This window comes from Pezoporus wallicus, unplaced genomic scaffold (assembly GCF_028554395.1).
Source record: "Pezoporus wallicus isolate ANWC-B61680 ecotype Strahan unplaced genomic scaffold, APGP_CSIRO_Pwel_v1 contig_6401, whole genome shotgun sequence".
Lineage (NCBI taxonomy): Eukaryota > Metazoa > Chordata > Aves > Psittaciformes > Psittacidae > Pezoporus > Pezoporus wallicus.
Window position 1 is genome coordinate 893,302 of NW_026638608.1, and position 25,818 is coordinate 919,119.

General features: G+C 40.3%; 1 protein-coding gene across 6 annotated transcripts in view; it reads left to right on the top strand.

Annotated features, from left to right (window-relative positions):
- The window catches only part of CABIN1 (calcineurin binding protein 1), a 108,805-nt gene that overhangs the window by 65,593 nt on the left and 17,394 nt on the right, over positions 1 to 25,818 (top strand). For all 6 annotated transcript variants that reach the window (XM_057411383.1, XM_057411388.1, XM_057411386.1 and 3 more), the window contains 4 exons: positions 11,012 to 11,175; positions 13,045 to 13,141; positions 14,335 to 14,976; positions 15,429 to 15,503. In XM_057411383.1, coding sequence (XP_057267366.1) covers positions 11,012 to 11,175; positions 13,045 to 13,141; positions 14,335 to 14,976; positions 15,429 to 15,503 — 978 coding nt within the window. The remainder of the gene's footprint in view (positions 1 to 11,011; positions 11,176 to 13,044; positions 13,142 to 14,334; positions 14,977 to 15,428; positions 15,504 to 25,818) is intronic.

Below are 25,818 nucleotides of genomic sequence, written 5' to 3' on the forward strand. Positions count from 1 at the left end.
CTGGTACCGCCGCGGGGAATCCCGTCCTCAGGGCCAGGCTGAGGCGCTGCGGCCGCCAGCCCGCGGGAGCTGTGTGTGCGCTCCGGTGGCATTTGCCGTCGTGCTTGGGGAATAGTTGTTCCGTTAGTTCGGTTCGCCTGCGGTCAGACGCTGTAACAGATCTGCGGAGGAAAACCCTGAGAGCGATGGGAGACGGAGGAGTCGAGAGAAGTTTGGAAGGGGGGACGAAAGGGTGAGGGATTTTTGTTGTCTTGGGTCTGTATTGTTTGGGTTTTCTCGGTCTCCTTCCTCCACCCCCTTAGTGGGATGAATTATTTAGCACCTCGTTTTAAATTCATCCCTGAAGCTTGCAAGGGGAGGCTTTCATGTCTAGAGGAAGAAAGGAGACGGTAGGTCTGTAAAAATCATGTCTCTCACAGAGCAACCCAGCTGTGATCTCTGGTGTGCACTCTGCCGTTCTGCCTACGACAGCCGGGCTCACGCTGGAGATTCCCCTTCTTACCGGTGACCTAACAGCAAAGCCTGTTGTTCAGCATCTATTTTGCATGAGCTACTATGCTGTAGCAGTTGCTGCTTCATTCAGCTAGAGAGGGAGGATAAGAGGATTCCAGTTTAATTAGCAGTTTGTTAAAACCAGTCGGCTTTGTCTGCTCACACGTTTATAATGTTAGAATGTATGTCTTAATTGCAGTGAATTCTGGTGGTGTGCATAAAGCAGTGCCACATGCTGTTTGCAGCATTGGCTGTGGCAGCTTCGTGGTTCTGGTGGTTTAATTTACTGCAGCATGTGTTTACTTGTGCAGCGGCAGATTTGCTGTGTGTAGGGGTATTCTGCATGAAGCAGGTCGAGGAATCAGAGCATATGCTGTGGAGGTTTTTATTGCCCAGAGAGCTGCAAGATGTGGCTTTTTTTTATTGGAGCATATTCAGGTTGACATCTTGAATACCCAGATACTGCTCTGCTTGTTTTCAATAATAGGGCTTCTGTGTGGTTTTAGCATTCTTATTGGAGTCTGAAATACTCTAAATGTTGGGGCCTTCCTCTCTGCTCCTCCCCCTCGCTAATTACTCTGGTTGTTCTCAAACAAATAATTCCTATCTCTCAGTATCCCTGAAATCAAACACCAGCAGGCTGTACCCTGTCTTCTGCTTAGCTCAGTGAGTCACTGCCGTGCCTTGTGCTAGATTAAGCTGTTGTAGTCTTGCTACTGGTTGAATATTGAAGATCCCTTGCGTATACTGTGATTTACATTACTGTAAATAGGGTAATTGAATTACAGCTTCTCTGCAAAGTCTTGTTCCTCTGGTGTTATCAAAGATCAGCCAACTTTAGTTGGGGCGCTAGGCAGGCTGCTGCCTGAATGTTGGCTGGAATTAGACATTTCCACTAGCTCTTATAATTGGATAAAGAACTACTTTTGTTTGTTGGTTTTAAACCCTGTATTGCTGAGGAAGCCCTGGGAGTCTCTGAAAGCAAGACAGCATTAGGTGTTAACTTCCCCCCCCAGGGTAAAATACTTGAATAACAAAGTTAATGACATTCTTTTTTTTGTGCAGGAATTCCTGTATCAGAGGCGAAAAGATATTCTGAGGTTAGCCATGGGGTGTGTAACAGTAAGAGATTTTTTTGCCTTTTATAGCAGTCAGGATTCATTCAGGGCCTCCACTTGCTGGACAGAGGAGGGAAGTGTTCTATGGATGCTGCTGCTGTAGTGGGGGGAGAAGAGAGAATGAAATGAGTTATCTGTCAGCTCCTAATGACTTAATTTGAGGATCTTAATTGGTGAGGATGAAATGTGCAAACTCACTCAGAGCTTTAGTTGAGACTCGAGTATGGCTTCTCCATGGCTTGATTCCTTTTTACTGCTGCATATGTCTTTTTCTGGTTGATAACTGCTAATATTTGTTTCTTGCTACCTCTTTTAAATAAGGTGTTTCCTGCCCTCAACTTCAGCTGACAAGCAGTTTGAAATCCAGGATGTGTATTTCTGTCATTCCTAAGCCAGTGTGAGCCCTCAGATAGAACTGTGACCTTCAGATAGAAACTAAATCATACACTTGCAAACACATGTCTTTATAAAACTGGCATTAAGAAAAGGGAATAGGGAACCCTAGTCAGATCTTACGGGTTTCTGACTCAAGAATAAAAGGCTTTGCCACTGGCTCCTGCTGTCATTTTACCTCTGTGAGGACACCAGAGGAGTTTAAATTTTTGTTCAGTTCTCTGTTGCTTTTGTTCTTCTCAAAAAGTTGCAGGTAATTCTCTGCGCTTCCAGATTGTGTGCACATACCGAAATACCAGCCAGTGATCGAGTATGTGCCATTCTTGTTGCTTTGCAAGAGCCTTTTGGGATTTGATGGCTAATAGTGAACAGTTGAGTATGTATGGCACTTCATATTTTCTCTTGGTTGGTAGTACTTGTTTATATTCATGCTATTAAAAAATACTGACAGTTCTTCATTATATCTGGATATGCAGCTCTTCTAATTTTTGTAAATAACTTCACTGTCTGTTTAGTGGAATTTACTCACTTTTTCCATAGTAGGTTCCTAAATAAGCTGCAAAACCCCCTACCTATGTATGTTTTGAAGGTTGTGGCTCATAAGCTACTAAACATGAGTCTGAGGTCTAACAGCTTCAATGAGAGTTTGATGTAACTTTGCTAATACCCAACCAGAGCTGGCTGGTACAACCACATATTGATATGTCACTTCCTAATGACAACATGGGTCTCTTCTTACCAAGTTGCAGTATGTACAGTACTCAAAATTGTTGGGGTTTTCTTGTGGCGTTATCTTGAAAGTACTTACTTTTTCATACTTACCAGGTCGGTTGAGATGCTGTGCCTAACAGGTTGCTGAGGAAAAATGTACTCTTGAGAAGTCCTTCTGTGTGCCCTCAAAGTTAAATGATGTGGCTGCATGATCACTCACAATGCTCTAAGAGAAACTCATGTATCTAAAGGATGCATCTTAGCCAAAAGGTATCATAAGGACAGTATTTCTAGGTAATTTTATATGAAGATGAAATTAAGCTGAAGGCTCTTCCCAAGTAGTTTTAAAGATTATCACTGGATTGCATTTTATGAGCTGCCATGTGAGACTGATTTAGAAGGTTTTCTCTTTTCAAAGCTGTGATGGATGCTAGTAGCAAGTGTTCTCTGGACCTTTTTTATTTATGTTCCTTCAGGCTCAAAGATCTCTTCCAGCAGGATCTCCTAATTCCATGTGTTCTAGTGATGTGGTGCTGACAGAAAGAACGCTGAGTGCTTGATCAGTGCTGTTTTCTGAAATGATAACGTTTTGCCCTGCACTACTGATCCAACCTGAGACCCTCCAGCTTTTGGTATTTTCTGAGACTTTGAGTCAAACCTGGTGATATATTTGTAAAACACGCAGGTGGATGATGTTACTTTCTCAAAGCATTATATGAGTATGCTGAAGTATTTTGCAAACACTTGGATTTTATAGCTTCTCATCTTGATGTTTTAGTGTGGGTGTCATTATGTAGAAGAGAGTCTGAAAGATGAAAGACACTCCATGCTGTCAGTGCAGGGAAACTGGATGTCAACTGTGGGGCGGGAGTGGGCAGTTCAGCATTTTGTTTGCTGAAAAGTAAGGGGTGTAGGATTAAAGAGCAGGTTTTGTTGGCATTAAAAATTGAGTATTTTGGTAAAAGTACTTTTTAGCACTCTGACAGCCTAGCTTAAAGAACTCAAAATCAGTTGAGTATGTATTGGGTAATGGGTAATTTACATCTGGAACTTGCATATTTAAGTATGTGAAAATGTTTCTTCAAATACTGTGAAATCCTTGAAGCCTACTGAAATAGTAGAAGTTGTCATGTATAAGGAGACCCTTACTGCAGTGTTTCAGCATGAAGACTCTCCAGACAATGAATTACATAAACAGTGTGCTAAATCTCAACAATTGTCACACCTTTTAATGTTACAAAGTTCTTGTCCTCCTTTTCTTTCTAATATCATATACTGCACTAGGTAAGGAGGTGAATCAGCGCAAGCTGTTTAGAGATAGACAGCTTTAGGTTCCTGTGAGGCATGTAGGTAGGATTTGGCATTTTTCCTTTGCTGCACTCACCCACCCAACTTGAAAATTAGCTGATGTTCTTGTGAGAAAGCTGTCATCTTTTTCTTGTAGCAGCTGCCTTGCCCTTGGCCCATGTGGACATTCCACAGGTTGTATCATTTTCCACATCCTTTTGAACATCTGTCTTATGTTTAACTTCTCCATTTAAGCATTGTCCTGTTGTTATTCCCAGAGGAGTGGAAAAGCTACCCTTTGGAGAGTGAGACATTTATCTCCAGACTTTAACTCTTCTATCCCTGCATTAGATTGCTAGGTATCTCTAATCTCTCTTCTTCATACCCAGGCTTTGTTATGCTCTGCTCCTCTTGTATTGTTTTAAGGAAGGAGTGTTGTCAGGATACCAATAGTAATACAATGTGCCACGTTGGCTGGTTTTGCATATTACCAGATGTAGGCAGAGATGATAGCTGGTAGTTCTGTATTCTGAAGTAGTTTTTTATTTTATTGAAGTAAGGTTGAATTAACCCTCCCTCCACCAAATAGAATCTAATACTGGTTAAAGTGCCTCTTTGTACGCTGCTAGCTGCTTAATTTGTAACCCCTGCGGAGATGGGGACAGTCACTCTACTGACGCAGGTGTAGGGGTCTAGGTAAAAAAAAAACTGTCAGTCCTGAAACTTGCCCTTCTCTGGCAACCAATGGCTTCTCCCAGCTGTGTTAGCCCCAGTTCTCTTTGTGGTTCCGCAGCACCTCCTTTAGGAATGAGTAGTGGGGCTCAGCCTTGGTGTGCCACTGACAGAAACCAGAACCGCCTTGCAGACTCGCCGGTTGGCATTTGTCCCACAGCTATATCTTCAAATTCATCTCTGCTCTGGAACCCCAGACTCGCAGAGTAGAGAAATGGGGAGCTAGTCAAGAGGAAATCTAAGGATTGTTTCTTAGAGTACTCAGGGGAAGGGTACTCCACTGGTGCTGTTGGTGTTAACCTGGAAATGTAGTGCAGGGAACAGTGGTAATCATCAAAGGGGTGTTGTGTTTTGCACACACCTCCTTGTGTTTCCTGTTTTTTTCAAGTGGATAATGCCTGCCTGGGGCACACACCACAAGCTCCAGAGGCAATGGAACTGTGTCGTTGCTTGAACAGGATGGCACCTTAAAAACAGGTTTTAAGAGAATGCCTGTCTCTCCTTGCTTTTCTTCTCTTTCTTTCCTTTGCAGCCATGGAGTAGAATAGATTCTTTACTGCTTTTTATTAATTTGGTTTTGTATTGTCTATTTAGCCATTTCCCTTTAAAAAGAGATGATGTGACTTTTGTTGACATTGCTGTGAAATCACATGGTACGTGGGAACCATCTGAGTAAAAACTCTTCAAGCCTCCTGACCCAGTGAACAAAACCCTCCAGATTCAGCCTGGCAAATGTCCAAACCCAGTGTTCTGCGAATGCCGTCCGTAGACCTCAGTTTCTGTTTCACTAATTCCACCTGAACTTGTAACTCATCATCTTAACAAGGCATTTCTGGCTTTATATAATTGCTTATTGTTTATGCAGCAAGGAAATGACTCCCTTTTCTTGCCTCGTGTGTGTCCACCTGACTCATGCTCACACATAGTAGTCTCCCCAGGTGGGTATGGCTTGTGTGTTCTTTTCATAGGGTTAAGACCAATTCTGTGCCAAGTCAACTGTAAAATGATTGTTCTAGAAACTGAAAAATCTGAAAATTAAGACTCTGAAAATATGTTGTGTTTTGATGAGACAAATGAGGTAAAAATGGCCCATTATGTTTCTTTATCAACATATGATAATGGGAGCATGTGGAGCATTTTCATTTGTCAGCATTTTTCATGCTGCTCTCTTGCTTAAATAATGTTGCAGAATTCCACAGTTTTTCCAGAAGGCACACATGATCTTTATTCACTTCCAAGTGTGTGTGTATTTAAAAAAGAAGAAAAAAAAAGAATCAGACAACATTTACCTTGCAGACCAGGCATTGTAATCCTGCTTGGTTCTGCCTTACTGAAAGGAAGTTGCTGCAGCTTTGCCTTATTTCTGTTTCCTTTTTCAGGCTGATAAAGTATCATTTAGTTATTATCACACCATTGTTTTACATTCTGTTACTGGAGTATATGAGCAAGACTAACAGCAGGCAAGAGGGGTGCTGCTTAAGTGCTCTGGAAAAAGTTCATAAGATTTTTCTGTAATTGGCTAAGTTACTCACAAAAAGTAGGGGCTGCTTTTTTTTCCTTGATAACACAAATCCCTACAGCTAATAATTTTACTATTTGGAATATGGGTGCTTTCATTTCTTAATGCTTTTGTGCTCACTCACATTCCTGTCCACAAAGGTGGAATTGTCCCACTGCATACCGAAAGGCAGTAAGGATGAAATGAGGAATTGAGAAAGAAAAATAACAGGATTGTCTGTAGAAAAGAAGAAAAGCCAAAAATGGGTGACAGAGTAAAATACTAAGAGATATGGGAGCACTTTAAGATTGGATGAGAAAAGGTGGTTTAGTGATTTACTACATGGAGGACGGAGCAGCAGTTTTGATGGTTACCCACAAACTAGCAGGAAGCCACGAGTTAAGCAAACACATGCCTACTGGCTTGAGCCTAAATAGAGCAATGCTTACACAGAGGAGTAGGGATATTCAAGCTTCTGTGCTATACTTTCTTAGCTGGAAAGGGTGGGGTTTCAGCTCGTGTGTGCTGAAACTGTTCAGCTTGAACCATATTAGTTTCCTTTTCAGGCCCCCAGTGCCAAATAGTATGTTGACCTAAGTAACTGAGAAGAGAGGACACAAGGCAAACTACGAGTGCTTCAGTATGTTGCGTGTATTAAAACAGACTTAAAACAAACAAAAGAGGGTTTAGCAAGGTGTGAGCTTTCCAGGGATTATGAGATCATGCTTAGTTCAATGTCTGATTCCTGAATACTGTGTAGGTTGTTGCATTATTAATCGGTGGTTTCCCTGCACAGCTTCATTAGTTGGTTTGTCAGTTTGGTCATTTTTCCTGACAATGTTAAAATAATATTTATATTAAATTTGTGTTTTATAAGAGCTCTTAGTAGGACATTACTGGGACCGGCAAATGAAGAAGTGTGTTTTTGCTTTGGTCGCTTGAAGGCAGCAGTGGAATTGAGTTTGTTTTATGTGGTGTAACTTGCACTTCTGGGACCCCTTGTTAAAAAAGAGAGAATTGAGTCATAAGTAACTGGAGGTCCATATTTGTAGCAGTAGTCTTTTTATGTGTTTGCTTGTTGTATGTGAATTGGATCATATGAAGTGTGGCTAGCATTTCTCCATTTCGCGAAGAAGAGAAACCATGGAGCACTCGGTCGGGTTTGATCTCTGCTTAGAAAATGGCTTACTCTGAAGTTCTGCAGCATCAGCAGCAGCCATCCCCAGAGAAGTTTGGGTTTTGCTGAGAACTGTCAGCCTTCCCTCCTCAGAGAGGCATTCCTAAACCCCAGGGAATCCCCTCCCGTAAAGTTCTGGAGTAAGCAGCAAGGAGGAATAATAAGTACTTCCTTCCCTTCTATTTTCAGTGGCTGAACTAGAAAGCATCCACTAACACTGTAGCTCATGCTCACAAAAGCCAGCGTAGTGTGGTCCTCTTTTCCTCACCCTCCTCCCCAAGTCTTCAGTTTTTTCTGCAAGGAGTGGTTGTGCTGCAAGTTTTAAGCTGAAAAAGTGTCACCAGGAATATGGTTGACTGACTTCATTGTCCAGTTTCATATTTAGTATAAAAATCAGAAGTTAGCTGCAGAATTTTCATGTGCTCCAGATTTATTCTTTCTTCCAGCAGTGCGTATCAGGCTGGCTTCCCCCAGCCCCAGCTCTCACAGACTGTGTGTTTAGCTAGAAAGGCACGGAGAGCAGCTTGATGTTTTGGATCTTGGGAGGCATTTTGGAGTTTTTGGAAGTGCCTCACTCCTAGTTTCATGTAAACAGCTTTGCTGGCTGTTGCAGAGGGAGGAACCTTTCAGCTGTGGGAATGGTGTCCAGCAGACAGGAGCAGTGTGTTAGATATAAAATCCTTTTCGTGGCCAGAGCCAAAGACATTTTGTCAAGTGTCCTGAGTGGGGATAATCAGTAACAAAACCTTTCAAAGAACTGCAGATGTTTTTCACAAGGACCTGCACTCCTCTCCGTGGGTACTGTCAAACAGGGTCTTGCTAACAAATCTGAACTTTCAAATGATCATCTGAAAACTTTAATTTTAGTCAAACTGAATAACTTTTTTCCAGTCTCCTCCTCAGTTATTTCATTGCAACCTTTGCATTTCTGGCTTTCTTAAGTTTTGTTAAAAAAAACCCAACCAAACAAAAAACCCCTAACATTCAGCTCTTTAAAAAGGTTGACGTGTATGATCTGATTTCAGAAATATTCTTATTGAAGGTTATTGATACTTAGAAAGGAAAAACTGATGCCTGATGGTTGTAGTTAAACTTCTCTTTGGGAGGAGTTTGAATGAGACCGTTCTTTAGTCTCTGACTCAACTTGAAGTCTTAAAAAGAATTCAGTATCACTCAAATTCTGATAAACTCATTTTAACATCAATGTTTTGTATATTGCTTAATAAAATCACAGTGGGTGGAATGAAGATTCTGCCATCTGACTCCTGATGGCGGGTTTCTTTCTGCTTTTGGCTTAAGGCTGCATGTGAAACAGGCCAGTATGTAACAGAACACTAATCTTATTTATTGCAAGTCAGCACATCAAAACACAGTGACTTCCCTTATAAAATCAAACCTTTATTAAGGTAAAACTTAATATATAAACTTAAATGCCCGTAATGTGGGTTTTAATTTAAGCTCTTCCAATGTGTCCTGTTGTAGAACTACGGAAGAGCAGCATTTCTCATAATATGCACCTTGGCCTTTATCAGATGGACTTGGTCACTTCCACAGCTTTGTAGCTGCAGTTAGCAGAATCTGTCATTGCAAATGGTTTTACTGCATTATTGTAATCTCTGGAGTAGTACTACAATGTATACATGGGACATGGGAGAGCTGCAGAATTGTTTCAGCTGGTTCCAGATAAGGTAACTGAAGGCTCCCTCCAGTGATCTGCCTAATTCAAATGAAGGATGAGATAATGCTGAAAAAGACCAGGAACTTACATGTTGGCTGTCTTCCATTCCTACACAGTGTGTCTAAGTCGACCATAAATTGTTTTGTATCCTCAAATTGGCTAAGTAGGTTGTTGCAATGTGGTGCCATGATGAGGCATTCAGTTGTTTCAGGATTTGGCAGAAACCCAGTTTATGTACGTGCAGAGAAGCAAAAATGTCAGCTCCAGAATGTGTTTTATCTGTGGCCTGAAAGGAAAGTCATTGTATAGGTTGGGGGAAGAAAAAGTTTCTCTCTTTAAATGAAGTATGTGCTGCTTTACAGAACTGTTACCTACAAGGTCTGTGTGCTTGAGAGCTACTGAGCTACACGAGCAGATAAAATCTTTGCCACCAAGCCACAAAAGGTACTTGTGGATGTTGGTAGCTGGGGATGGGAGGAAGCAACGGTTGTGCCTCGGGGGTCAGTCGTGGTGGGGGTATAGGTACTTCCTGGGAAAGGAAAGCTACAAAGAAAGGTTTGAAAGAGAGATACAGGGATCAAACAGGAAAAATGGCTTTGTATGTGATCATCAGGGTGTAAGAGTAGGGAGCATGAGGAAAAGCAAGTGTAAGAAAATTTGACAGGACAGGCTGTGCATTATATCTAGTTGAAGTCACAGTTTCCTATTTAAAAACACCGGTATTTGTTGGTTTTCCCTAAGTTCCTATACATCCTATGGAGCAGAACTGCAGATTCTCTGAACACATGCAGGGGGAGGGCCTGTTGTAGACAAGTCGGTTATGCATCTGCTTCTTTTGTGGTCAGATGTCATCTATGATTGCAGTAATCATTTTCTTTGCTTCCACTTTGCATTAAGTTCTGAAGAATTTTGCTCATACTGAAAGCAAAGCTAAAAATATCAAAGCAAGACCTTTAAACAAGGATACAAGAGTAAATATTTGTATATCCTGCTTTCTGAACAGGTTTGGAAAGCAAAACTGATTTTCAGGCAGGTCTCCTGTCAATGAGACTATTCTTTCCTGCATTGTCACCAAATGGTTTACACAACCAGAGAGCTGCTATAGGAAAAGCTTCAGGGCTGAATAAAGCACAAGGGAGGGGTTTGCACTGATGTAACAGCAGCTTTTGTGAATGGTCATAATTGGTAGTTGGGTATAGGAGGCGTTGCATTTTTCCTCCTCCTTTAACTTACTACAGATGGCAGAAATGGAGCTGACTAACCATAATGAAATTATTATTTTTATCAGACTCCAGCCTTGCTCCCCAAAGATTCCCTTGTCCCAGAAATTTAATTAGAAGGGTCAGGATGTATGCACAAGTATTTGAATCTGCCACTGGAAAATGGATACTGCTGAGGAATCCGATTCTTTCTAGCAGACTGGGTAGTGCCGTGGTGAACACTGATGATACCAAGGCAGTAACCAAGTTCCTGAGACATTTAGTAACAGATGATTTGAAGATAGAAACTTGCTGTGGCTGCACAAGAAAAGCAGCTTTCAGGCCAGGAAAACTTATTTTAAGTTACTCCTTGTTTTTTATGGTAGTTGATCTTTAGCTTAGGAAGGCATGCTCACAGACGTGTAAGAAGAATGCACGATATAATTTAGGCTTTGCTTGCTTTTATTCTGGGAGTAGTTCAGAAGCATATTTAGAAGGTGTGCTGTGGCTTCTGCAAGCCTCCCTTTTTGCTGCTGGCAGGAATCAGTTGACTCGGATCTCCCTGCCTGAAGGAGCACAGCATTTGTCTGTCCATTATTTCCCTGACCGTCAGTGAAATTCAGTATCCTGCGGAATCCCACCCATATCTGAAGATTTCAGCTGGATCCTTCTGTCCTTTTCGGTTGGATCCCTCTTGAGAGGTTTCCTCTTTTTCTTTCTCTGCAGGGAATCTGGCGCATCCCCGTGGATGAGATCGACCGCCCGGGCAGTTTTGCATCTCATATGAACCGCTCTATTGTCTTACTGCTAAATGTACTGTCACAGCTAAAGGATTACAACACCTTGCTGAAAGTCTCATCTATGCTACAGAGGACCCCTGATCAGGGAAAGTATGGTCTATTTATTTTAATCCATCACTTTGTGAAGCTTTGAATATATTTTGTTCACTGTGTAACTATTTTATTTAGTTTAGGAAAAGTCTTTAGACAGATTCCTCAGGAATATAGAGGAATGATAGTTAATTTTTCTCAGGATTACGATTCCATAATAGACTCTAGAATTTCTCTTGAAACTCAGAGCAGCCATAGAGCTGCCTTGATAGACTTGCAGAGGCTTTCTGTCATGTGGAGGGATTCACTGGTGGGACAGAGCATCATGACTTCTGCACCCTTCTGCTGGCCTCTTGCATAAGAGCTATGTCCAGTGAGGGAGGTCATGGCCCAGGCATCCTGCCTTCCTGTAATCCTTGACAACCTGAACAATGGTTATGTGCCTGTTGGCAGCTGATGCTATTTAAAAAGCTTATCCTATTCATGGGTGATCTAATTTTAATTGCATTAACCTTATTTAAGAAAAAAGACATTCAATGTGAGCTATATACAGATTCATATCAGTTGAAAGACCAAAATAAACATCTAAGGAAAACACTGAAGCAATTGAGGTATAATTCTGGTAGCTTGCCAAGTGGGAAATGTTGAACTCAGTCTCTGGCAAATGCTAAGGAAGTTGAACTGGATGATTGATGGCAATAAGTTGGAGGCATTGAAGGTTTCTTCATGTGTTTTTGAGTGTGAGGGCATGTGAATTTGCATAGGTTGTAGTATGTCTGGGAATGTCACCACATGTTCAGCAAACTTGAAGCCAAAAATACTTTGACTTTTAGCATATCTGAAGTACTGAGCCATAGAAGGTTTAAATTCTGTCCTAAGCAAGCCCATAGTTGTACTAAAAATATTATGTTATTTGTAAGTCTAGACTGAATTTAACAAACAAGTAATTTGACATGTTGGATTGGCCAGTGCCAGCGATGGTGAACTTACAAATGCAAACATTCTGGGTGTGTCTGGTATATGCCTGTAACAGCCCTGGTTTTAAAAACAGGGAGTTTTCAGCTGAACTGTAGTTATACTGGACTAATGAGGAGTCAGGGGTTTGTATCTTTTGTCTGAAAAGCAAACCCTAAAATTTTGATTACCAGTTTAATGTAATATTGTAGAGAAAAAATATGTATTAAAAATATTGGCTTCAAAATTTACTTGGTTTTTAGCCCTCTCAGTAAAAGCAGCTAATTCTGAAATGGAGATTCAGTTTTCCTCAAACTCAGTTAGGCAGGATTGATGGCTGGAAGTATTTTCCTTGAAAGTGGGCTAAAGCATTTCGTCAGAATACACTGAAGTTATAATGCTCTTGTAAATAAAATGAAGCTACAGAATGAATAAGTTTTACACATACAACTTTTATATTTTTTAAATAATACTAAATAGGAAAAAAGGTATTGGTATCTGGAACATGAAAATCCCATCAGTTCAGGATAGCTTTGTGTGACTGATGAGCCTCTTCAAGAAGAAGTTTGACTAAAAAGCTGGTATTTGAGGGTCACAGAGGGGTTGATGTAAGAAAACTGTAATTCTGGTTGTCTGTTTTGCTCCGGGTTTGGTTTGTTGGGTTTTTTTATCCTTTCCCCTTCCCTCTGTTTGTAGATCCTGCTATCATTTGCTTCATGCATGTCATCTTTGATGGTTATGCTGAGGGGAAGAGCGAAGGGAAATGTAGCTAAAGTGTTAGATTTCAATATGCAACCATTGGTGGTGTTTGTTTTCTTGTAACTTGCTTTAAAATTGTTGTGTTGAGTTTTCTGGGGGGTTGGTTTGGTTGGGGTGGGGGTGGGGTGTTTTCTTTCCAGTGTCCTGGTTCTTGCTTTTAAGGTTCTATCAGCTTTGGGCAAGTAGCTTAATTTCTGTTACCTTACTGTGGCACAGGAAGTACTTGCGTGATGCCGATCGCCAAGTTTTGGCCCAACAAGCCTTTGTGCTTACAGTGAAAGTGTTGGAGGACATTCTCAACGATCTGACACAGGTAAATGTGTTTAATGGTCCTTGATTTAGTAACTATTTTTTTCTAGATTTAGTTTGCTGACCGTAGATCTCCTGAGACGGAAGTGCTGCATTATTATCACTTATTTCTAATACCTTTTGCTTATGTGCAACTACATATTAAACTTCCTTCCAGCATTGTTGTCTTTTGTTTTTGAAATCCAGTAACAAATAACCGTTGTTGAGAACCGATTGCAGTAAGTTTGGTTTGACTGTCCCTAATATTTCAAGTGATGGTAGCTTTGTGGAGTATAAAACCAGCTACATTTGCAGGTGGGGTCTGTTGGAAATTTCCTTTTCAAATGAACTGATATTCCTCTTGCAAACTAAAACCACACGACTAGATACTATGTGCTGGTTCTTGACAGCACCACATCTTTTATTACATGTAATTGTAATTTAGGTGAAATTTTAAGAAGTCAGAGACTAATCAGTTTCCTGGTGAAGATAACTGGAACTTGGAGGTTTATTTAATAAATGCATTCAAGGAATTGTTTGTCCCTCAGGGCTTTCCAGGTTTACAAGAGTACAGTAAATGAAAGCTTCTTTAAGGACACTGGAACTCTGTATGAAATAGTTTGCTCATAAATCTGGGTGGAAGAATTGTATCAATAGCCGTTTTTGAAAGAAGAGATGATGTAGTGAGGTCTTCTACCTTTGGACCATCACCAAAGAAAAAGTGCAGAAATTAAAATACTCCAGCAGAGGTTAACATCCTTCTTGATCTACTAACAAGAAGGTTATGTAAGAGCAACCAAGGGGAAGATTCTTAAATTGGAGGTTAATTTGCAGCTGCCAAAAGGAACAGATTCAGTTTTGCTTTCAGTATATTACAAGAAAATTTAAAGCTATTAAAACCTTACCTTTCATTTAGTTGGATCACATAGTATAGACTGAAGTAGTTTGAGGGGGGAAAAACATTTCAGCTTTGGTTCACCCTGTGCTGTTGATTTCTTTGTGGTGGTTTTACTGATTAAAATACTTTAATTGTAAGACTCGTGGCATGGATTAATTAATATTCAGGAGCAAACAAGAGTGAATTTAGAATAAATGCATTTTCTTCAGCAGAAGCAGTAATGTAAAGGTACTTGCTGTCAGTTTTCATGGTAGTCATAGCTGTACTCAAATGCTTTCTGATTGCATTAATAACAGAGAAGAATGATCTCTTTTATAAAGGTTTCAGAAGATCAGAGTTCCAAGTCTTCTAACCTTGCTTCAGGAAGGATGACAACAGACGTCTCTAATAAAACTACTGCTGAAGAGGGGAAAGAGGTTCTTCCCAAAAAGCCAGTTTTATCAGATGGAGTAGCACATAGTACTGAAAATGGAGTAAAGGAGGTGACCCAGGGACAAATTCCCAATGCCATGGACATATTGGAACAAGAGGACAAGAATGACAAGGAAATTAAAGAGCTCCCGGGCCCTGGTTCAGTCGAGCCTATGGATCTTGATGGATATTCCAAGGACCCTGAAAAAATTGATTCTTCATGTAAACGCAGTGAGCCAGAACGTCTTCAGTCTGGCAGGAACTCCAAGGAGAGAGCTTCAGAGAGCCGGACTCCAGAGCTTTCTTTGGAAGAGCTAAGTATTAGCTCAAAACATCAGCAGCAGACAGCTAAAGGAATAGTTCAAGCAGTACCTACAGAAGAACCTATGCAGAGATCAAGCAGGAAAAGGAAATTACTTGAGGATGTGGAGTCTGGAAAAACACTTCTGCTTGATGCGTATAGAGTGTGGCAGCAAGGTCAGAAAGTTATGGCCTATGACCTGGGTAAAATTGAGAAGATCATGTCTGAAACGTACATGCTGATTAAACAGGTATTTTATCATTAATTGTAATTTCTCTGTGTGACCTCAAACATGATTGTAGATTACCAGGAACTGCTAAACCAAGTGGTATAAAATTTGCCCTATATCTGTTAAAAAGTTGGGGAGAGAAATACCCCCGAAGAACTATTCTCTTGACAAGACCACTGCTGGGGAGGGGTGGGGAGTAGGACCCTCCATGTTTTGGAACTAAATTTAAATATAGATAATTTAAGAGCTACAATGCAAATTGTATGGGGTTTGTTCATGCTAAATGTTAGTTTGAATTGAGATACTTGTGTATCTTTGCATATATGTTCCTGAATAACTTAAGATCACTGTTCTGCCATAGAAATGCTGCTTCTCACCCTTACTCCCATACTCTACACCCCCATTTCATATGAATTTAATTAAATTTATAGATGAGCTACGTATGACTTAATTAGTTGTGATTCTGTGTTCAGGTGGATGAAGAAGCAGCACTTGAACAGGCAGTCAAGTTTTGCCAGGTGCATATGGGAGCATCAGCACAGAAACAGGTAAGCTCTGTGAAGTCCCTGTCTGCTTATAGTGAGCTTTTATTACTTAGTCTGTACAATCAAGTCTGTCACTGAGTGTTTGCAGCAATTGGAAATACCTACTTTCCTTGTATTGTTGTCATCTAAGACAAGTTGGGCCATATCAGTGCAGGGAGCTCATCCCTATTTATGTCAGGCTTGAAGGACAATTTGCGTGCCCAAAAGCTTTTGGGAAAACCTCAGTCAATCTTGAAATTGAAATATTTATGGCACACTACAGTCTTCTTAATGACCACATCATTCCTTGGCATTTCATAGATAGTAATTACTTCTCTCTGATCCCTAAGGGCTAACAACCTCATAAGTTTTTCCCTTGCTAGCATTGCACTCTGATCTGGAGATCCCAGATATCTTCTCTCAACTTGAATGGTTGAAAATCTGATTTTAACTCTCTTATATTACTCATGTTTGTTTTAGTTTGTAGTTTCTGAGTTTATCCAGCAAATAATTAAATAGCTATAAAGGGTTGGCTATTTATCAGTCCTTAATGGGAAATGAAAGCCAAGAAGAAAACTGGATGAATGACATGTTTAGTGGTCATTCAGTTTGCCAGCAAACCATTGGTTGAAAGCCCCAAAGTATTTTGTACTGTGATTTTTGCCATCAGCACACAAGGAAGACGTTTTTGACTGGAAGATAAAATATGTTTTGAAGAAAATCTATATCCCTAGTTAATAGTCTGTGGTTTAATACTGCGTGGGGCTTTGTGCGTGTTTTATGCTATGAAAACACAGCCTGTGTTATTGATTGCTAGCTCTCAAAAAGTAATTAAAATAGTATTTGTCTAAAAGTACTTGAAAAAAATCGGTTGGAGTGCAATTTATAAACCTGTGGTCTTCGAGTGTTTCACCAGTGCTTGCCTGTACCATGCTTAAGTTTGTAAAACAGGAAGTGTCTCTTAAGTTTTCTGCACAAGAAAGGTGGACAACTATATGAATACATTGAATCATGTTCCATACTTACTTAAAGTAGAGCTCTTTAAGGAAAGTCTTGAACAAACTTGTTTTATGAACTGCAGAAATTTATTCTGGTTTTCTGCAGGTTGTCTCTTCTGTCCCTCATGTATTTCTTCTATTCTTTCATCTTCCTGTTATCTCCTGTAACTTCATCTACCTGTCATGTGCCTTACTTAGGGGAGGTGTACAAGGAGAAGTATAGCCTCTGACTAGTCTAGAGATATCTACACAATGCATTCCAGCTTGCCAGAGAAAAAAGTACTATGTTTGCAGGGAGGGGGATAATTGCTGGATTTTCAGTCACCTTGCCTAGGCATGGACTTCCATAAAAATGGAAGGACGGACAGTAAAAGCTTCTCAGAATTTCTCATCATCCTCCAAATTTGGATGAGGCTTTTCTTCTGTAAAATACACCTGTCTCTGCTTTGCAAAAGCATAAGCTTTTAAGGAGGTACATCTCTGATGTTAGCAAGTTAAATGCTGTCTTAATGTGAAAAGGGTTTGAATACCTGTCTTGCCTGTTTTTCAAAATTAAATGTGTTTCTGGAGCCTCCAGATAATTCTTCTGGTTCCTGAGGCAAATCTGGTTTCTCTCTCCAGAACACTGCCTCTGTTCTTTAGATCTTTTCACTCTTAACTTCAATAATGCACGTTGCCTGGTCCTCCCTTCAGTGTGTTAATGTACATGACAAATGCTTTTCAGAACTAAAGCACAGCTGTTAGAGATGCTGGTTAATAGGCAGAAGAACTTCCAAGGTGAACCTTCTGTATTATATAGAGTCAAGAGGGCTTCCTTTCAAGTTTTTCTGCCTAGTGCAGCTGAAGAAAATTGAGGCTATAAGTCAACCACTGTAACAAGGTTTAGTGCTGTCTACTCTGCAACTTCAGGAAAAGCAGGTTTTTCTGTGTCTTTCGTGAAAGGTTCCAGATGCTATTCTTGTTTCCATTTAAGATATGTGCCTTCTGGTGGAGCTTGAACCTTGTGTTTTCATGCTCTTGAATCTATGGGTACTTGTTCTCATATAATTTTGCTGGATATTGTTTTACTGGTGATTATTGCCTTGTTGAGGAGAGCAGAGGAGAATCAGAGAATAAACTAGGTTGGAAAAGACTTTTTAAGATCATCAAGTCCAACCATTAACATCAGGACTGCCAAGGCCACCACTAAACCATGTTACTAAGGGCCTCATTTACACGGTTTTTGAACACTTCAAGGGTAGGTGACTCCACCACTGCCCTGAGCAGCCTGTTCCAATGCCCTGATTACCCTCAAGGCAGGGGCTGTTATACAGCATTTGTCCTAGACAACTTCACCTTCACACTATATTTCTTCTTGAAATGGTGTTAGTATTTATTGTCAGGAGACATGCCAGCCTAGGTTTTTCCCTGTGCTGTGTGGAAGGTCTGAGTCTGGAGTGTGCATGAAGGTCTCCAGTTACTGAGATAAAAGTTACCAAACAGTATGTTTAGTTACAATGTGCATTTGTATGGTGCATCTCCTAGCAGAGCAAGAGGAAGGGATGTAAGAGTGAAGAGAGTGTTTCTTCATTGGCTTTTCATGGCAGTAACTTTCTCCAAGTTGTGCCCCTCAGGAAGTCAGTAACGTTTTTTCCATTGAACTACAGAAATGAACAGAAATGTCAAGGCAGGTATTCTAGTAAAATCATAGTCTGGTATTTCAGATTTTATTTCTTTTTTTTTTTTTAATAAATCTTGGCATGTTAAGGTTGGGTTTTTTGGGTTGTGGTTTGTTTTTGTTTGGTTTCTTTTAGTTTATCTTGGGGGAAAATAGGTGTTATCACACTGTGATTTATGACTTCAAAATCAAAGGAATTAGCTAATAAGCTTCTTTTTGAATGTAGTCACCTTTTTAAACCTCACTCAAGCAACTCACATATATCAGCCAAGCTCCTTGCTGGGCTTTCTTGGAAGTTCAGGGTATGCAATTGCTATGACAGCTTTTCCAGCAAGGTCAACAGTTACTCAGGCATGCAGCAAAGCATGAGAATGGGGAACTTTTCTAGGTCACTTCCCCAGGTATTTAGTTGACTTTGTAGAAGAAGATGCTGGAGTCTCACTTATTCGATACATGTGAACATCACATCAGTCATAGGACTACAGAGGATTTCTAAAATCAAGTGGAAGGGTCACAGTATTGCCAAGCTATTAAAAAGATTAGATCTCATCACAAAAGCATGATAACTCACTTTGTCAAATTCTGTTTACTGACTGCTGTATTGTTTCCTCCTTATGCCTGAAGAGCCATATAAAAAATTCAATAGTTGTTAAATATTTAGGTTAAAAACTCTGACTGGCCTGGAAGGAAGTGGAAAAGCCATAATTCAAATAATTCCTCACTTTAGTAGCAAGTGAAAGCTTTCATAAAGAAACCATATACTTCCTGGAACTGTAAAATAGAACAGCCAGCAGAAAAAGACATATATCAGGGTAGATTTTGTGTTCTCTTGGGGTTTTTTGGTGGTTTTTTTGAACTGTCAGTTTCTGGGATAAATGACTTAAGAACCACAGGTCCTGTAAACCTACTCAAACTATCCAATAACAAAGCACTTCTCTGGGCTGCCACAGCTCTATGCATGACATCATTTGTTTATAGAAAGCAAATACTTGCCAATTTTAAATAAAACAGGACTCAGTCTGTGGAAAACAGACAGATGTCTGCAAGAGTGGCTATTGCTGTGTCTCCACACTAATTCATAGTGTTATAGTAGCAGTAGGGCAGCTTCACACAGCCTACAAGATCCTGCTAGAAATGGACTAAAAGGAAACTGCAGCATGTAATAATCTCATTAGCTGGGAGTGCTTCCTTAAAAGGAATGATTGCCATCTTCAAAGTGCATCACATTAAGAGGTATGTTTTATTTCAAGTGATTTAACAGGAAATCTTGTCACTTCCAGTGCAGTCAAATACTAGCTCATCTACAGTATCCACTTTCAAGGTTAGTTTGTGTGCAGGTTTTTCACCATTCTCATGTTTTGCCGCATGCCTGAGTAACTGTTGACCTTGTTGGAAAAGCTGCCATAGCAATTGCATACCCTGAACCTTCAGGAAAGGCCAGCAAGAAACTTGGCTGATATATGTGAGTTGCTTGAGTGGAGTTTTAAAAGGTGACTGCATACTCAGAGTTAAGAGGACAAGGGCAATATTGTCTGGTCAGTTTTCAGTGATACAGAAGATTGCCCAGTGAACACTTTGAAAATAAATACCATTTGATTTGTTACAGCAGTATAATCATCAGCTCTTCAGAGAATTTTGTTGTGCTGCTGCTTGCAGATACAACTGCCCTTGTTGAAGTCACTGAGTTGGTCTTATGACTAAACTAATGTAGACTGAGGATTTAACAAAATAGCTTCTCAAATATTCACATTCTCTAGTATAGCCTGTTGACCCTTCAGCCTATTGCACTGTTTTTAAAAGCAAGAGACTGAAGTTCCAGAGACTACTTAAATTTAGTTCAGAATATAGCAGCTTCCAAAGAAGGCTGTATGGCCACCAGTAATGAGTGGTGTTGTGACTTCAAAGGCAATTGCTTATGCTAGGATTTCAAGTCATGAAATGAGTAGTCCTGCAGCTGGAAAAGGTGGGAGAACAGTAGCCCATCTCATCTGATGGGCTTTTGGTAACTGAGGGAGGAAAGAAAGTAGTTCAGGTTGGACTTACGAGTTGTGATGGTGTTGGAGTTTTCGGAATTGTTTTGTCATTGTTCAAAGTAATACCTCTAGAAGACATGACAGTGAGTCATAGCATAAGAACATAGCATAGTTAAATCAGCATTTTCAAGTGAGAACTGCTGCTGGAAGTAAGCCTGCTTTCTTGGTGGCTGCTCTTCCTCTGTCATGGTATACATTCCTCTGTACTGGCCCAGGTATTTGAGTGGCTGCGCAGTACATCAGACTGGAGAATAGGTGTGGCTGAAAGTCATTCTTCCTCTTTCTGTTCTTTTCCATTGTAGATGTGAGCCACATTTTTGATACATACATATTTAATAGGCTGTGACTGCTATGTTAATAGTAGTCACTATGTTAATAGTAGTTAAGTACTACTATTCACTATGTTAATAGTAGTTAAGTACTGAAGTTACACTAGAGATAATTCACTTTGTGGTCAAGCAGCATTTTGAAGGATGCTTATTCTTTTCGATTTTCTCAATCTGAGAATGTTATCAAAAAGATCTGCAGAGATCCTGAAAGCAGTCAGCTATTGCTCTGAGTTATAAGATGTATTTTTAGTCTTGCCAGCTATGATTTTCATGCGAAATTAATGGCCCCTGGAAATGGAATACCAAGAGCTTGTTGAGGGAGAATGAAAGATTAAGAGGCAGACTAGTTTGACCTTGATGTGGCATTGTACTTAAATCTGTAGTCCTAAGGACTAAGGAGGGGGTGTGCTGGCAGAAAGCAGTTGTGAGGCTGCTAGATAATTGGAGAATTTCTAATACACCTTTTCTCTGGCTGCCTAAAATTGGTCACATTACAGTCTTCATTTTATACATAATGATGATGTCTGTGATACTGTTAAGGACGTGTCACCCTGAGAAAGTTACTGCAGCACAAGCTAGGATGAAGCTTCGTAGTGCACAGAACATTCTATTAATGCATGTGGAGATACTTCAGTCTGAAACGCATCTTTCTTTTCTTGACTTGCAATTCAAAAAGGTATTTTTATTACTGAGGACTTAGTTTTGTGTGCATTAATACTAAAATTACAGCTTTCACCAGTATTGAAACTGTCATGACAAGTAGCTTTACGAGGACAGGTAAAACTTTGTGGTTGTGTTAGGATATATTGTGGATTGCCAATCCTGAGAACTGAATAGAACAAATAGCTTAAAACATTGCAGGCATCAACATTGTACACAGGGCTGGACTTAACATCTCTAAAAATACAAGAGTGTTCAAGGGCAAAGTTCCAGAATGCCAGTAAGTCTCTAGTCCTGTGTGTTGACCCTTGAGAATATGGGACTGTATGTAGAAAGTCCTCATAATGGATAGTGTTGTAGCAGCTGAAATTCCTATTGGCTCTTCACAGTATAGTATATCATCTAAATGTCATGAGAAGGGGCTATTTCAACATTGCCGAGTTATTTAAGACTCACTGCTGCCTTAGCCAAAAAATCCCTTGCTCTGGGACCACTTCCATCCCTGAAGAGTGAGAGAGAAATTTTCAACCACTGTTTCCTGATCCAGCTGCCAGACCTCAAGCTCTCCCTGCACCATTCGGACTGATCATATCCTCACTTTCACCCTTGGCTTGAACTCGCCTCTTCCAAAGTATCACCTCCTTGATCACCTTCTCCCACTGGCTGGTGCCAAATTCCGAGTGCTCTCCTCATTTCCCTTTCTAAATCTGTGGTCAAAACTCTTCAGCAGCTTTCAGTGCTGGATCTAACTAAATATGATGTTTCATGAAGAAGCTGCTGCTGGAATCAACACGAGTACATTTATTATAAACACAAAGGCACAACTAGGCTATGCAGATCAGCTGTGCCTTTTAGGCTCCTGGCAGGATCCTTGAGTTTATGAAGCTTGCTACTTCTGTAATTTAAAAGCTGTATTTGTTGAGGAAAGGCAGTGCTTTAGTGCTGCTGTTTTCTTGCCCTTCTCTAGTTTCAAAACAGGTAACTGAGGTCTTGGTTCTCCTTCCATTGGTGTTTAATTGTTCCCAGCATTGGTGATGTCTTAAAGTCTAAAATGTCCTGAAGCCTTAAACCACAGCCTCATACTGAAGAAATTTCAGGAATGATGCCATAGATGATGGGTTTGCTGTATGGGGTCTGCAGCTGGAACCACACACAACCTCAAAAGTTCTCAGATTGATTCTGGAGCATCAGTCTAGTGATGTTACAATATCTGTGTTGGACCTTACAGTGATTGTGACATTTTATTTGGAACAGGAAAAATTGTCTCTGTGAGTGAAGCTAAAGGGCACTTCAGTGAGTGTTTCCCCTTCTGCTGTGGAATGCAGTCAGCACTGCAGTGACTTGTTCTTCAAGTAGAAAACTTGAGTGACTTGTTTGAACTGCCTTGAATGTCTAGAGCAGTTTTGTCTCTAATCCCACTTAAATAAACCAACCAAACCACACAAAAACAAACCACCAAGCTGTTCTCTTCAAGAAACTGCTAAAAGCCTTTTTGCAAAGGCACTTTCCTGGGGATGGGAGGAGTTAAGTAAAATATTAAATTATTAGAAAATAATCAGCTCTATTTCTACCTCATGTGTTTTTTCCCCTCCTTTTTGTTCCACCCACATGCTGCTAATTTTTGTCTTTTCTTCCTGCACATCAAGACGTCAGAGGCTGCTTACAGAAAAAGTTGTTTTTCCTGAGTTGTCTGTATGCTTTATTAATGCAGCAAACATGACAAGAAAGGAGGGGAAGGAGGAGGTGGGGGTAGGGGGGGGACACACACACAAAAGAATGAGCTCTTTCATGGTCTCCTATCATAGGGTGACCATTTTGTTCACTGTTGCATTTGCCAGTTGCCATGGCATCCCCCTCTCACTCTATCCTGGAGGTGTATTCTTGATATAATTAACAGCTCTCCTCCTTCTGTCTCCTGCAGAAAGCAATCATTAAGTGAACATGAAGGGAAGAAAAGTCACTTTTTATCTTTTACTTTGTCTGACAGTGGTTTTCATCCTGCTGCCTTATCTCTTTTGGTCCAATAATGATGTTTTTATGTATGGAGCATTGCTGGAACACAGCTGCTTGCGTAGAGCAGAACGTTACGCCCCTGCATGCATTTGTGTAAATGGAGGATTTTGTTAGGTTAAAGTGCAGTTCAATCAGATGTATCTAAACCTTAATTATTTTCTATATATAAAACTGTAATCTTAGGAAATAAAATTGGAACCTTGGTAAATACAAGGTTTTTTAGAATCGGGATCATGGATATTGCTGCTAGTTCTAATGTACCTTGAAGAAAACTTCCAAATGAGATTCCTTTTAAATATCGCTGCAGAGAGATTGGGGGGAAAAAAATAAGAATAGGCATAGTTTAATTGAAACACTATATTGAACAGAAGTTGAGGGGCCAGCATGGTGGCAAGTGGCCAGTGTGTTGTTCAGCCACGTTGTGTGACAGCTTCAAGGGTTTGTGGTGATGCACTGGTATTCTTTTAAAAGGCACATCTTTTTGTTAGGTGGATTCTGACTTCAGTCCCACAGAATGCCACACTGAGGCACAGGAATAAATTAAAAACCCAAGAATAAGTTACGTAACAGGTGCACTGCTAGCATCTTTCAGCAGGAAACTTGTGTTGGGAAGACCATCACTATCACTTTCTGTGGAACACCTGATTGTTACTTTTTCCCACACCCCCAGAGCAGTGGGCTGTTCTAGGAGCGGTATCAGAAGGTCCCTGTAGGATTTGTTTGTTGTGTTTTGAAAGCAACAATAAGTATGGTAATGTCATGGTTTAACCTCAGCCAGCAGCTAAGCCCCACACAGCCGCTCACTCACTTCCCCTGGTGGGATGGGGGAGAGAATCAGAAAGCTAAAAGTGAGAAAATTCGTGGGTTGAGATAAAGACAGTTTAATAGGTAAAGCGAAAGCCGCGTGTGCAAGCAAAGCAAACCAAGGAATTGGTTCACCACTTCCCATGGACAGGCAGGTGTTCAGACATCTCCAGGAAAGCAGGGCTCTGTCACGTGTAACAGTGACTTCGAAAGAAGAATGGCATCACACCCAATGTCCCCCCCTCCTTACTGCTTCATCCCCCAGCTTCCATTGGAAGGGTTTGTCCATAGCCTCCGAGAAGCTGAATGAACTCTTGGAGGAGTATACAGAAATAGTCAATGTTTTAACAAATAAGGAGTCTGATCTTGTCACCTGCGTAAGTCAGATATAGTCACAATTCAAACATGCATGCAAGTTATTTAAATTTTAGCTTTATACAGACTTCATAATGAAGAACATTTTTGCTAAGTTTTTTAAAGAAGAGCAAATAGGTTAGCAGGTATTTATGGAACTAATGGACTGTTCTAGTCATCTTCTGTGACATGTCATTTGGTTATGAATAAGCCTTGTATGTTAGTTCCATCCACTTTGGTAGTATGGTAGTCAAGAGAGATGTAGCACTGCATCATCTTCAGTAACTCGTAAAGCATGCAGAAGGAAGTCCAATCCTGACTAGATGAACCTGTAATCACAATGAAAGATAAGGCAAATAAGAGTTTTCATCTTATTTCAGTTATATGCACTTGTTCTCTAAGTAGCATCCTCATCAGTGTAAGAAAAGATTCCTTTCCTTTTAGTGACTAAAGCCACTTTGTAATAAAGCCACCATCTTTTAAACATAGTGGTGGTAACAGACACTTAACACAGTGCAGTGAATTAAAGAGGGGGAAGGAGAATTGCTATACTTTTGACTTAGTACCACAACAAAATAGAAACTTTAAAAAAAAAACCCCTCTCCTAATGAGAAACCACATAAAACGCTGGTAAAGGATTATTGTCACTGCTGCTCAGTTCCCTACTGTATCTTTGAGGGAAATAATCTTTATTATGCCTTGCTGCTGGTACAGCAGTAGAAATAGATGAACATAAAGTGCTTCTGGCAAAGCCAAGACTTCCTGTAATGAGTTTTTCTGGGATTATTTCTCATATGCAGTGTTATAAAGCCTTGTCTTTTCCTGGAGGCAGGATGATGAAATGTGGCCCCGTAAGTCTTGAGTTGTGTAGTTAGTGACTTTGCCCTGAACTGGAATTCTTGCCCCTACACTAAAACCAAAATCTCTGAAAGAAAACAACATGTGCCTTACTGTGGTGCTCATCTTAATTTTCTCCTTACAGCTTTTGGGTGCTCTTCAGTTTCTGGGGCCAGTAAAACATACAAAGAAGGTTTAAATCTCCTTTTTTATGGCTGTATGAGGTACAGAATACATAGTAGCAAAGGGTGGGGATTTTTTTATGCTTTGGACTCTTATTTTAAAAACAGGTGTTTCTCCTCTTTTTTTCTTCCACCCCCTTGTTTGAGAAGAAAAAGTCATTGAGAGGGGTTTGGGTTGGGGTTTTTTCCGCCTTTCAAGGTCTCTGTTTCATTGGGCTGAAAGAACCTGTCTCTTTACAGAAGTCTTAGACAACCCTTCACCTGATCACAGGTAGAAGGTTTCCTTTAAAGCCATAAATAAGGAAATCTTTGGTTGCCATTCTTTGGTGTAAAGCTGCACTTTTTGACTATGCATTAGAATTTTTAGTCATGATTTTACTGAGACAGAACCATCATGTTAGTTTCAGCTTCATTCTTTTGAGCAAACAAAATGTTACTCTCTTCAGGTTGGTTCTCTGCAAAAAAAAAACCA